A 13,555-nucleotide genomic window follows, 5' to 3' on the forward strand; every position below is an offset into this window, starting at 1 on the left:
CCTAAAAGCGGTCAGTCGACCTTCATTAAGTGTTTACTGGCAACATGTAGTGAAAATGATATTAATGATCACACATTTTAAAAATGTAAAAATGTGTCCAAATATCAATTGAACCACGAATGCTTCTCAAAGTGCATGCCTTGTTTTTGTTGACATACATGAAAGGCCAGAGGTAAGTCGGAGATTTGTTCATTTTTAACAGGGGGGGGGGCAGGGGGGCTCATTTCGTTCACCTGCGACTGGCGAACTGCCTCTGCCACTGTTCTGTAGTTTAGAACAGGGGTTGGCAACCTTTTTGATATTAAGTGCCCTTTTAAAATGCAGCATTAAGCCTGCCATTATTTATTGAGCCCGCTCAGGCTGTGCTATTTTTTTCCCTTCGCACCTCATTCTGTGAAGAAGGCAACGAGTACTAGCCAATCAGAGGCAGATTAGGGCGGGTCATCACGGAATGTAAATGGGGGGAAAAATCAACCATACTAGCATAAATAACAGGCTGTGCTCCTGCCAATGGCTGTGAAAAACTTCAACATTTCCACAAAACGCTCTTGCACACTTACTGCTAGTTTGCCATTGGTCAAGTTATGGGCCTAAGGTTGCTGACCCCTGGTTTAGAGAACATTATAGATACAAGACAGAAGGGTGAGACTCAGAGAAAATAATCTGTCTGCTACTTCAGCACCACAGACAGCGCCATGGATCTATCAAAAATATTTCAGAGCCATGGTCAGGGCCATGGATTCTAACTTGCACAAACCTCAGTCAGATAGAGGATCAATGAGTCAGGTGGACTAGACTAACATATTCAGCTAAAAAACCTCTCTGCCCCTGCACTCTCAGGTTAACAAGGGGGATGCATTTTGGTCATTTTGCTAACAAGAGGGATGAGGGGGGATGGCATCCCTCCTCATCACACCTCAAATTGCCGACTGCCAGAGGGCACAAATACATATTAATTAAATATTTAAATACTTTAACTGCTGTTTGAAACTGTTAACATGGACAAAAAAACTAATGTCCTTGTCGTTTGGGTGGGGGTTTGGAGAATAGTTTAGTCAAGTTCAGTGCCATTTGCTCTTAATGTGAATATTGATATACTTATCTAGGCATTTTAGAGAATAAATCATTTTATCATCATAAAATCTTACCAAAACACCTCAGCATCTTCTGAAATATTTACCCGGACAAAGAGACATGGATACATGGATGCACACGATAAAATATATATATGTGTGTGTGTGTGTGTGTGTGTGTGTGTGTGTGTGTTTTTCAGGTGCCTTTCTTTAACATGGTGTGTGACCAGGCGCATGGCGGGGGCCACTGTGAGATGCTGGTGGGCTACTCAGCGGTATACAGAGTCTGCTTTGGCACTTCCTGTTTCTACCTGATGATGGCGATCTTCCTCATTGACGTGAAGTCCAGTCAGGACTTCAGAGCGCTCATACACAACGGGTCAGTGCTGATGAGTTTACCTCATCAAACATGTTCCTCCTGAAGAAAGTGTATTTTTTTCCTCATGGCCTTCAGATTTGGGTAATCATTAAAATGTAGTGGATACATTATTAAGGCTAGACATATTATTATTAGAAAATCATGAATACAACACTGTTAGTTTACGGACTTTTGTAATTGCACATGAATGCAGCAAAAAGGTCATGAGTAAAAAAAAAGAAGAAAAAAAAGATTAAATTGCATACATTCAAATCTCACGTCATACAAAATATCATCAAGTGTCCAAATGTTTTGCCAAAGTTTTTTTATTGATCCTGCCGCCAAACAGGAAATCAGAAAGAAAGCTATAAATGACTGAATATGTCACCTTCTTTGGATACTTCAAATTCCCAAATCTACCACAAAATCCAGAATACATCTTTTCACACATTCACTCAATCTTCCTGCCCTAAAAATCCTAAACTTATATATATAATAGAATATTTTCAGAATTATGTTACAAAGAACTTTATGTCTTTTCTCTGAATCAGAATACTGTGGATAGGCAGGTTATTGTAAAAGGCAAAATACATGCCAGAATTGTAAAATCCAGCCTTTGTCCTGCAGCCCAGCCTCTCCCCTCTCTGTCCTCTATCCCTATCGTCATTGTGATATCGACGCCAAGCGGCAATTCTATAATTACCGTTCTGTTTTCTTTGCAAACCTGTGGGCCTGTAAAGCCCTTTGAGTAGACATGCTGTAATTCACGTTCATGTTTATGAATAAAACCTGTCAATATTGTTAAAGTGCTTCAGAGATGAAGAGAAAATGTTGCTAATAGTTTAGCCTTCTGCTAACCATTGCCGTGAGCTTTCGCCGCAGCGGTGAGCCTTTGGCTACGGTTAGCAAAAGGCTAAACTATTAGCAACATTTTCTCTCCACCTCTGAAACGCTTCGCCAGATTCCGACACAGGTTAAATGTGTTTATTGTCAGACTCTCTATTAGTCTCTTTTGCGAAGTCTATCTTCCTTGTTTTGGGTTGCTTTGCAGATTAGAGTACAGTTTGCTGCCCATGCTGGAATAGCAGGATTTTCTGCCATTGAATCAGGCTTTCACCATCTGAAGGGACGTACACACGCATCTGCATTTGTAGCACAGCCAATAGGAATGTCCTATCTCTGAAATGACCTGTGATTGGCCAAAGTCGAAGTCTCCCGACATGGATTTTCTAAAAGCTGGAAACAGAGCCAAGAGGAGCTACCCCAGCTTTAAGACTGGACCTGATCCCATCCAGAAATGTTGCCACATCTCTCTTGAAATATACACATCTTCAAACACTTCTCTACTATACTATACTTCATTGCAATCTTTAAGGACAAAGTGTTTTCTCCCTCTGCTAACCTGACCAGCCTGCTGGTCTATTTAAAGCTCTTTGTTCTCACACTTTCCATAGCAGTTGATTAGAGCGGTGACGTATTCCAGATTAGGATTTAACAGATTAGATTGTTGGTCCTCTGAGTCTTACTGGTGCCAAGGTGAAAGGTTTCCGGGCCTGGCAAAGGTTACAGCTCTGAGTGTTCTGTAAGGGGGTCAGGGAGTGACCCAGTGCCCCACTGAAACCTTCTATGTCCTCTGAAAGACCAGACAGAGTGACATGGATATGCAGGGATTTAATTAAAGACTCAATCTGTAATTCTTTGATCATAGAAATGTATTCACATATATCACTAAAGAGTTATACATAATGTAATTCTCAGTTACTATTTAAAAACATATATAGGATACATACTGTATGAAATGAATAAAGTAAATTAAAATGCAACATTTAGTTCAATGTTTTCAGACATTACTAATATAAAATATCCATAAGAGATTTGGTTGTTTGTTAGTAGAGATTTAGTTGTTCAGTGATGATGAGGGATGCTTCTGGTAGTATTTTTTTGCTGCAGGAGGCAACCTCTTAGTTTCAGTTTTTACTTTGCAGGTTGTACCTTTATAGTGTTACATGCTAATTTTCTGTAGGTTTAGAAATAAAAAACAAACTCTTAGCTGTTATAAAAGCTATTTAATATGGACAAAAATCAGAGGTCATTTTGCAATCCAAAAAGCTTGCAAGCAACTATTTTAAAGGTTCCATGGCATGAAAATTTCACTTTATGAGGTTTTTTAACATTAATATGAGTCCCCCAGCCTGCCTATGGTCCCCCAGTGGCTAGAAATGGTGATAGATGTAAACCGAGCCCTGGGTATCCTGCTCTGCCTTTGAGAAAATAAAAGCTCAGATGGGCTGATCTGGAATCTCCTCCTTATGACTTCATAAGGGGAAAGGTTACCTCCCCTTTCTCTGCTTTGCCCGCCCAGAGAATTTGGCCCGCCCATGAGAAAGAGAGAGAGAGACATCATGGCTTGAAAACAAGCAAAGTGGCAGTTGGTCAAGGCCACACCCCCACCCTCCACCTTCAATATTTATGTATTTTTACCATCAATTAAACGTAACTGTTATTTGTGTGTTGTTTCTCTGTGTGTCCACGTGCAGCTTCTGGTTCCTGAAGTTCATCACTCTGCTGGCGATGTGCACCGCTGCCTTCTTCATCCCAACAGAGTCCTTCCTGCATGGTGAGACTTTGGGCTGACGCTGTTTTCTGAAAATAAACCCAAACTGAGAATGAATGTGATGATGAAGATGATGATGGCGTTTTAGTGCACCTCTTGCTGAGTCCTGCTAGAGGGCAGCAGAGACCCGCTCCTGAACACACCACTCTTCAGGTCGACTCACCGCTGTGAATTATTGCACCATAAATCTCTGCGGCTTGATTGCACTTTGTTTGGGAACAATAAAACTGAAGCTGATACACGGCTGAGAGCAGAGCTGATTTATGATTCACAGCTTGTTCTTTTTCTTTCTTTCTTTTGATCCTTCTCTCCGTTTCCTCTCACTCTCTCGCTTCCCTGAAATAAATCAAAAATGTTTTTCTCTCCCTGTCTCTCAGCTTGGCATTACGTTGGTGTGGTGGGAGGATTTGCCTTCATCCTCATCCAACTCACCCTCATCACAGCTTTTGCGCATACCTGGAACAAGAACTGGTGAGTAAGAGGGTCATATCAATAAAATATTATATTAATGTATATGTAATCTTTTTTTATTGTGATAGGGATATAAATCATGACATAGGATAGACTGTAGCTTAGGACATTTCTGAAATGTGTGAGAGCAAGCTGTCGATTGATGAAATACCCATATGTGAACTATATGACCAAATGACGCGGACACACCTGTCCAGATGTGTTTGGTCTATGGCTGTTTGTGCTTGTTTGTTCTTGGCTAAAGTTAATGGAACTATGTGCAGCATGTCATGCCCCCGTGCACAAAGCCAGCTTCATAAAGAAATGTTTTTCCCAGTTTGGTTTGGAAGAGTCCTGACCTTAACGCCACCTTTAGGATGAACTGGAATGAGCCAGATCTTATCACCCAACATCAATGTTTTACCTCACTGATGCTCTTGTGTCTGAATGACAATAAATCCCTGCAGCAGTTTCAACATCTGGTGAAAAGCCTGAAAGCAGAAGAGTGGAGGCTGTTAGAGCAGCAGATTCACGCTCATAGTTTTGGAATGAGATGTCGTCTAACCACATATGGGTGTAATGTTTCGGGTGTCCACATACCTTTGCCCTTATAATGTACCTGACTCCATCACGTTGCTGCAAACATGTTGCTCATTGATAGAAGAAGAAAAAATTCCTCCACAAAATGATTTTTTCAGACTTCACTCAAATCCACAACAACAAAAAACACAAATACATTGTCAGAAAATACAGCTGTTTTTTTTGCTTGTGGAAATTTGACATATTTTAGATACATGGTTCAACAGGACAGAAATAATATGGTCTCTCACCTCTTACAGTATATAACATTAACATATACATACAGACTCTAGCCTGGTTCACATCTGGAGAAGAGAGCCTCTCTTCTACACTGGTGATGATGGATTCGTCTTGTGTCCAGCAGAACTACAGTAACCCCTCCCCCTCCCCTCCGTCTCAACATCTGGAACGCTGTTTCTGTTTCATTTATTTTTCTCTTCCTATTTTCAGAATATAATATGTATTAATTCACTTCAGTCAGAAACACTTTTTTTTAGTTCAATTCCATTCAATTAGGGTTAGGGTTAGGGTTATGGGTTATGGGTTAGGGTAATATTTATAGTAACATAATAATAATAACAGAGTTGTCTCAAGACACTTTACAGATAGAGTAGGTCTAGACCACACTCTATAATTTACAAAGACCCAACAATTCCAACAATTACCCTAAGAGCAAGCATTTAGTGCAACAGTGGCAAGGAAAAACTTCCTTTTAGGGAGAAACCTCGGACAGACCCAGGCTCTGCTGCTGCCGGTTAGGACACAGAGACAATGATACAGATATACAGACATACAGTAGAGATATATTTCATAAGCAGCATAAGCAGTTGGTATGATGAAGTTGAGATGAAGTAGTATTAAGATTGACAATGGTATGGTTAGGGTTAGGGTTAGTAGTATGAAAGACCAAAAATCCGCGGTTGGTTGGGGTGGTGGATAGATAAGTCAAACAACACAGGACTTTCACCTAGGAGAAGTTTTTTTTTGTCCCGTTATGTCCCACAAGTCACTGAAACGTACACTATGTAACCCATACCACCATCTTTCCCTAAACACTGTCCTGTTCTTGTGCATGTTAGTTAAGCGTACGCCCCGACCCAGAGCGTCAAAAAGTGACGCCAATAGTCCCGACCCAGAGTGTCAAAAAGTGACATCAAGAGTCCCGACCCAGAGCGCCAAGAATCCCGAACCATAGCGTCAAAAAGTGACGCCAATAGCCAAAGGGCTAGACCCCAGTCCCGAGAGCGTCAAATAGTGATCCCAAGGGGTCCTGACCCAGAGCATCAAAAAGTGATGCCAAGAGTCCCGACCAACCGTGTCTAAATAAGACGCTGAAGGAGACTTTTTGCAACAAAAACAAACGCCAAAGGCACCTTACCAAGCGTTGCTTTTTGATGCGATGGGAGTGATGGTATGTGTCCATATACGCGTTATTTTCACAGAAGGGAGCACCTCGCTTCCCAGCATTGCACGCTAGTGGACTTGCCACCAGTTTCTCTTCAATGACCACTGACCTACAACCGCAATAACTGGAGCTGATTGGATGAACGCGTCACGTGGGGCTGTCAGCTCCCGGATTTCGAAAACCGACCATAACGACGGCTCCTTTGGAATCTTTACGAAAATACTTTACCGAAACGTGTTTCTGAAAACATTTTAAGCGAGAAATAAGCCAGGCAGTTGCTGAATCCTTCTTTATTTCAGATCGACATTTAAAAGATTTTCGTCAGCTTTTGAGAGCCGAGCTGTCCGCTCCTCATTTGCATAAAGTTGGCTGGATTCTACATTATGCAAATAAGGATTGGGCGACTCGACGCCCCGCTTCTCCAAAGTCCCTGCGACGCTACCAGAATACATTGCAAGACTGCTTCTATAGAAATGAATGGGAAGCGTTAAAATGACGCTGACAATGGACACACACCATGAGAATGTGTTGTTGTTTCTTAAAGCCATTGTTAGTGAGAAAAAATAAAGTCATTGCAGCTCTAGTTAAATCATTTTTAAAGAGTCAACAATACCAAAAAGGAGGAGGGTTGGATGGTAGAAGGAGCTGTAGCAGCAAACGGCGTGGAGGTATCAGCAGAGACGCGTCAGGTTAAATGTCCTGGCTGCACACCTGCACGGATATGATTGGATGTTCCAATATCAGCTGGTAGTCACACAGCTAATGAATGAGTTACTGATGGTGAAGCATGAATGACACAGCTGATGCCATTCAGCTAACGTGTGACTTTGTTTCTTTATTTGCTACTTTTCCCTGTTTCTTTGTTTTCACGTTGTTGTTTTTTTTAACTTGTTGACTTCTCCTTGCCACGTCATCTCAGTCATGTCCTCATTCATCCGCCAGACTTGTCCCCAGACAACCTGATTGTCCCAGATGTTATTTTCTGTGTCCAGCTGTTGCTGATGTGCTGTCAGTCTCTCTCAGCCACCTCTGAACTCTGCTGTGACATTTTGTAGCAGAGTTGTAGCTATACAACAGCTCGGAGGATTTATTCATTCCGGACCTTTTCCAAAGCAAACACACACAAAGCTAATCCTCTTTTTCCCTTTTCAGTGGTAAAGCTTGTCTGCCCTTTCTGGGTTTACAGGTCAAAAGACAACCTGTTCCTTTGTCGTTGTTTTTTTTTATAGCTCCAGCACTAAAACATCAGGTTTTTCTAAACCCCATGAGCTTCATAATGCAGCTGGTAGACACATGCAACATTTTTCTCCTGAAACTTCTCAACTTCGGTGCTGTGTTTTATGCACTTTGTTTCTTTATGCGTTGAAGCAGTGGCGATTTTAGACCCTTTTTAGATTTAAAATTTCATCTCAGCCCCACTAAAAATTATAATAATAACAAACAAATTCATTTTTTTTCTTCTTTTAATCAATTTTAGTGCTTCAAGTTAGAGTTTGCGAACTTGTCTGTTAGTGACAAATGACAAACAATTACAGGTTCAAAGAAACAGGTTTAATATCCTGTGTCGCTGTCGCCAATGCTATGCACCTGTAACCCAGTCAAGGAAAGTTTGCACCTCATTATCAAATCATTTGATTCTGGTAGTCCATAAAGGGACTTTCAATAGTTTTTTCATATGTTCCATATTTTGCATGCTAAGCCCCCCTAAAGATCTGATCCTAGAATCGCCCCTGGGTTGAAGTCATTGTCAGTGAGAAAAATAAAGTCAGAAACTGGACTTAGAGACCCACAACGCAAAAGCACACTGGAATTTGTTGCATGATCTGTTGCAGAAAAATATTTAATAGTTTTAACAAGATTAAAGGATGTTAGATTAAAAACATCTGACTTTGAAGACTCCTAGTAGTGCCCCCCAACCCAGCAACACATTGACTGAACCAATGTCCATTTGAATGTTACCACTTTTCAACAAACACAAACTTATGCCATCAAAATAGTTTTATTGGTTTTTATTAAATTGAATAGCTTTAATTTCACAAATACAATTCAAGACACCCTGGCGTTAAATGCAATCAGGCTGTCTGAATTCTCATTTGGGAATAAAGCACTATCTAGGCATGTTTTTTTCATTCAAGTAAGTGCAGTAATTAACGAGAAAACAAGAAAAATGCTCATGAAAATATTTAGAAATCCTGGAACACTTGTGACCTAGATTTTTGGCAACATTCATTGAAATGTGTGAACTGATAATTGTGATATCAAACAACACTAAAAACATAATGCCCCCTTTATTTCTTCTTTATTTCTTTATTCGGATCCGCATTAGCTGCTGTAGCAGCTACTCTTCCTGCATCATGGCATCATGACTTTGCATACAACAGTCACAACATATACATAAAAATAATAAACATGCAATTTTACATACATTTAAAACAAGATGCTGATCAGGTGCTGTAGGTAGGATTGTGCAGATCCAGGACTTAGCCAAAATTGTTTAACATCGGCAACTTCTCAGTCCCTCCACCCTTTCCGCTAAAGCCTAAAGTGGTCTCCCAAGCCCCTTCCCCCACAAGGGAGAATGAATGTGTGTGCATGAGCAGTGATTGACACGCAGTTAGACACCCCCCCTGGCCCTGATTGGTGCATCTGAACAGGGAGCTGTGGATTTTTGCAAATCGCACCACAGGCTGTAGGTGGAGCCAGAGGAGCCGGATTTTTATTTTAATGACCTGCTTCTCGTAGTTCTACTGGAACATAGGGTCAGTTTCAGCAAATATGACAGAAAGTTAGTTTTATAACCTACTGCACCTTTAAAGACCTGCACACTGCATCAGTCTGGGGTTTTTCCTTGACACCCCTAGCAGCCTGCCGTGTACTATGTGTGTTGGTTTCTCACATAATTTATCTTGGAGTGCAGACAAATTGGCTGTTTACTAAAACAGATATTCCTAAAACAATTCATAAGTTTGCATGCCAACCTCTTGTCTACTCTGAGCCATGAGAGACTGGCATGCACACTCTCTGTACTCAGCCTCGCACCTAGTTGGGAATAACATTATTCTAACACTTCAGGTGGGTTTCTCTGACACATGCAGCATCCAGACAGAAATAAATATCTGTGCTGAAGCCGTTCCCTCTGTCCTCTCCCCTGTCAGGTTGACCGGAGCAGCAGAGAACAAGCGTTGGTATCTGGCGGTGATGTGCGCCACCCTCTTCTTCTACACCATCGCCACCATGGCCTTCACCTTCATGTACAAGTACTACACACACCCCATCGCCTGCCACTTCAACAAGACCCTGCTGTGGATCAACCTGGGACTCTGTGCCCTCGTGTCCTTCATTGCCGTCACACCGTGCGTGAAGCAGAGTGAGTCGATGAAACACAGTCTGTGCATGTCTGTCGTCGACTCTCAGTGGTGAAATAACACTTAGTCCATCTCCAGCTATGCAAACATCCCCCTGTTGAAACCAGTGCTGCTGCAGATAATAATAATTAGATCTAAGCTAATATCATGTTTCTCCCTTTAAGAACCATAACATTGAATGCAGGCCTGCTTTGTCTACACATGTTTGGGTTTTATGATTGAAACATACAGCTGCTTTAGTATAAGCTGAGGTATTGCTATTTTCCTTGAGTATTTTCATTTTGGAAGAATTTACTATGCTTGACTATAATTCAAAAGGAAACATTTTACTTTTTAGTCCACAGTATTTATCTGATGATTAACGTTGCAAATTAAGATTTTGCATATATACGCAGTGCATATACTGTAGTGTACATATCTGTTGTCGTTTAAGAATCTTGTAACTGCAAATGTGAACTATTCAGGAACTCAGAAAAAAAAAAAAATTCAGCTTGATGACACAAGTTAGAATAGAATTAGTCTCGCATTGCCAGACCCTTCCTCCACAGCGCTGTGGAGGAAGGGTCTGGCTAGTCCACACAGCAATCTGGGATGGGAGAAAAAATGTGCTCTGGTTTATTGACATTTCTTTAAACCAATCACAATCATCTTGTGTGGTGCTAAGCGCCAAGCGGAGCCCCGCTGCCGCTGCAAAATAGCCTCAGGAAGGAACTTGTTTTGGTGGAACATGTGTACGTTCAAAAGTTGTTTTAGTCGTGCAACAGAAAACTCAGATTGGACAGATAGTCTAGCTAGCTGTCTGGATTTACCCTGCAGAGATCTGAGGAGCAGTTAACCATAGTCAGAAATCCACCGGAGGTTAGAACGCCAACACAAAGAAAGCGGAAAGGGACGGACATCCGGCTGAAAAGAAGGACATCAAGCGGAATTTCCAGCGGCACCTGAACAATCCCGGAAGTGGAAGGTCGTGGATATACAGTAGACTAGAAGAGGACAGAAAGCCTTTATTGTCATTGTACAGAATACAATGAAATTAGGAGCGCTACTCCCAACCAATGCAATAAAAAGTAGTGATGCACCGATCCAACTTTTTCAGTCCCAATACCGATACCGATGCCTGGGCTTTGTGTATCTGTCAATACCCGATACCGATCCGATACCATTGTTGAATTAATAATACACTGTATACCTTCCACCTTATACCTTCCTTCCACCATGTGGAAGAGACTAAAGGCACCAGACTTTCCTAACTAAACATTACTTTTCTAGCTAAGACAAAATAACATAGATGGAATGTATTGAATTCTTATTTATTTGTACACTCAACTCTTCCAGCATGCGACACACGTGCGACAGAGGGAAAAACAAACTAACAAAACTATTTTGTCAATATCGGGACCGATATCCGATCTTAATATTGGATCGGTGCTCCCCTAATAAAAAGATAGAAAAACAGAACAAAAACAAAACAACTTCAGCAAACAAGCGTCTACAGCCGTCAAGAGGTTCTAAAATAATAAGTGAAATGAATGAATACAATATTATTACAATATTGCTTGGGGTCATTCAGTGCTTGTTGAAGTGTGCTTATGGCCCAGGGAAAGAAACTCTTCTTAAGTGTGGTGATCTGTGCTTTGATGGTCCTGTCTTGCCTGCAGGGCAACAGGTCAAACAGGTGCATATTGTGCACTCTTGTGCATTTTTTGTGGATTTTCTGCAGTCTGGTCCCCTTGTCCTAGAAATGTGTAAAACCAAAATACTGTATATATGTAAAGAGTTTCAGACACTTGTAGAGGAGCTCAAGTTAATCTGAATAGGCTACATAACAAAATCTTTTTTTTAATTACTATTTTTAAGGCTTGTTGTTTTTACTGATTTACAATGAAAATATGCAGATTTTCTTTTTTTATTTGGATGTTGTAACAAAATTAACAAAGATACATTCCTGAATTTTCCTTCAAAAAGTTTAAAACCAAATATGAGGAACCAAATAAAAAAAAAGAAACTTTGAAAGGAACATTTTTTTCTTGTTCAATTCTTCTCAGTCTCACTATGAGTAGTTTTACTCTTCCACTGATACACTGAGTACATTTTACGACTTAATACTCTTTACTTTTACTTGAATTAATGGATAGCAGTGTACCATTTTTTTCACCACGGTGTTTCTACTTTTGATAAGGTAAAGGATTTGAGGACGCTCTAGTACCTCTACCTTCTTGTGAAGTCTGTGTGCATCTGTGCGTGTGTGTGTGTGTGTGTTTTGGTGGGTATTATAGTGCATAATAAAGTATTTTACTTTTATAGTATGTACAGTATTCTGACCGTTACTCTCTCTATCTGTTTCTTTCCCTGCAGAGCAGCCTCGGTCGGGGCTCCTCCAAGCCTCCATCATCAGCTGTTACGTCATGTACCTCACTTTCTCTGCGCTGTCCAGCCGCCCACCAGAGAAAGGTACGCTAACTAACCGGACAAAAAGCAGAGGCACAGTAACAGATCTCTGCAGCTCCACTGAGATACTGAACGCTGTCTCTGTCCAGTGTTAACACTCACAAAGCTCTAACAAAAGCACATTTTTAAGTGATTTTCAGGGTTATTTTCTGCATGTCGATTAAAAGAGAAACATATGGTGCAGGAAATGCGTGCAGCCCACTTCACTCTCAATCCTCTTTGTGCTGAAATGTTTTTAATAGCACCTTTTTCCCCACAGATAATTATTGCCCAACACTGCAGTTCCCCTCAGCTCCTTAGAGCGCTTTGGCATCTTTCAGCTCATTGTTGTGGTTTTACAAACTGCAATTTCTCTTTTTTTAGCTTTGTTTCTGGACTCAGCAGACAGTGGAAAAAGTTCTGATAAAACCACCTGCCTACCTACCTGAGATATAGTTACACAAAAGAAGAAGAAATTAGTACTAAAAAGACTGCCGAAGCCTCATAATAGCTTCAGCTGAACCTTTTGCAATTTTGCACAGAACGAGGACTGTGGATTTTTGTTACAGTGGCTCGTCACAGCCAGTAAGGAATTAAGAATGATGTACAACAGCAACCACTTTACTTCAATTTGTACATATGGACATTTAAATACTGCATTAGACTTTTCACCACCAGATAAAAGCCTATTATGGTAAAATGTTTCAACATGTTGTCTTGTATCTGTCCTACATAATAGTAAGAGTACACACACACACACACACACACACACACACACACACACACACACACACACACACACACACACACACACGCACACACTCCTATTTTAAAATCCTCTATAATTTGCCCTTGCTTACCTCATAATGACTCACCTGTTGGCTCCAGGTAAGACAAAGAGCCTCCACATGACTGAGACATTAGTGCAGAGGCTTGTCAGAGGCCCCCATCTTATCCGGGGTTTACATCTTAATGGCATGCATGCAAATATATACACACACACACACACACACACGCACGCACGCACGCACGCACGCACGCACGCACACACACACACACACACACACACACACACACACACACATAATCTGAGATGAGATGTGTTGTGACATGCTGCCTGCTGGGCTGGTGGCTTGTGGTGAGGGCAGAAGGATATTTGTTTCACATTCCTCATGGTTCTATTGACAACATAATAACAGGATATACAGCCTGGCAGTGTCATTATGTTGAACGCTGAACAGATAAAGTGCAATACATTGTTTGTATCTGTTTTATACAGCTGAG

The 13,555-nt window shown here is 41.0% G+C and overlaps 1 protein-coding gene across 2 annotated transcripts in view; it reads left to right on the top strand.

The window, feature by feature from the left end:
- The window catches only part of serinc4 (serine incorporator 4), a 45,383-nt gene that overhangs the window by 21,626 nt on the left and 10,202 nt on the right, over positions 1-13,555 (top strand). For both annotated transcript variants that reach the window (XM_035999669.1, XM_031323529.2), the window contains exons 3-7: positions 1,274-1,452; positions 3,969-4,048; positions 4,423-4,516; positions 9,635-9,846; positions 12,200-12,295. In XM_035999669.1, coding sequence (XP_035855562.1) covers positions 1,274-1,452; positions 3,969-4,048; positions 4,423-4,516; positions 9,635-9,846; positions 12,200-12,295 — 661 coding nt within the window. The remainder of the gene's footprint in view (positions 1-1,273; positions 1,453-3,968; positions 4,049-4,422; positions 4,517-9,634; positions 9,847-12,199; positions 12,296-13,555) is intronic.

This window comes from Sander lucioperca, chromosome 3 (assembly GCF_008315115.2).
Source record: "Sander lucioperca isolate FBNREF2018 chromosome 3, SLUC_FBN_1.2, whole genome shotgun sequence".
NCBI lineage: Eukaryota > Metazoa > Chordata > Actinopteri > Perciformes > Percidae > Sander > Sander lucioperca.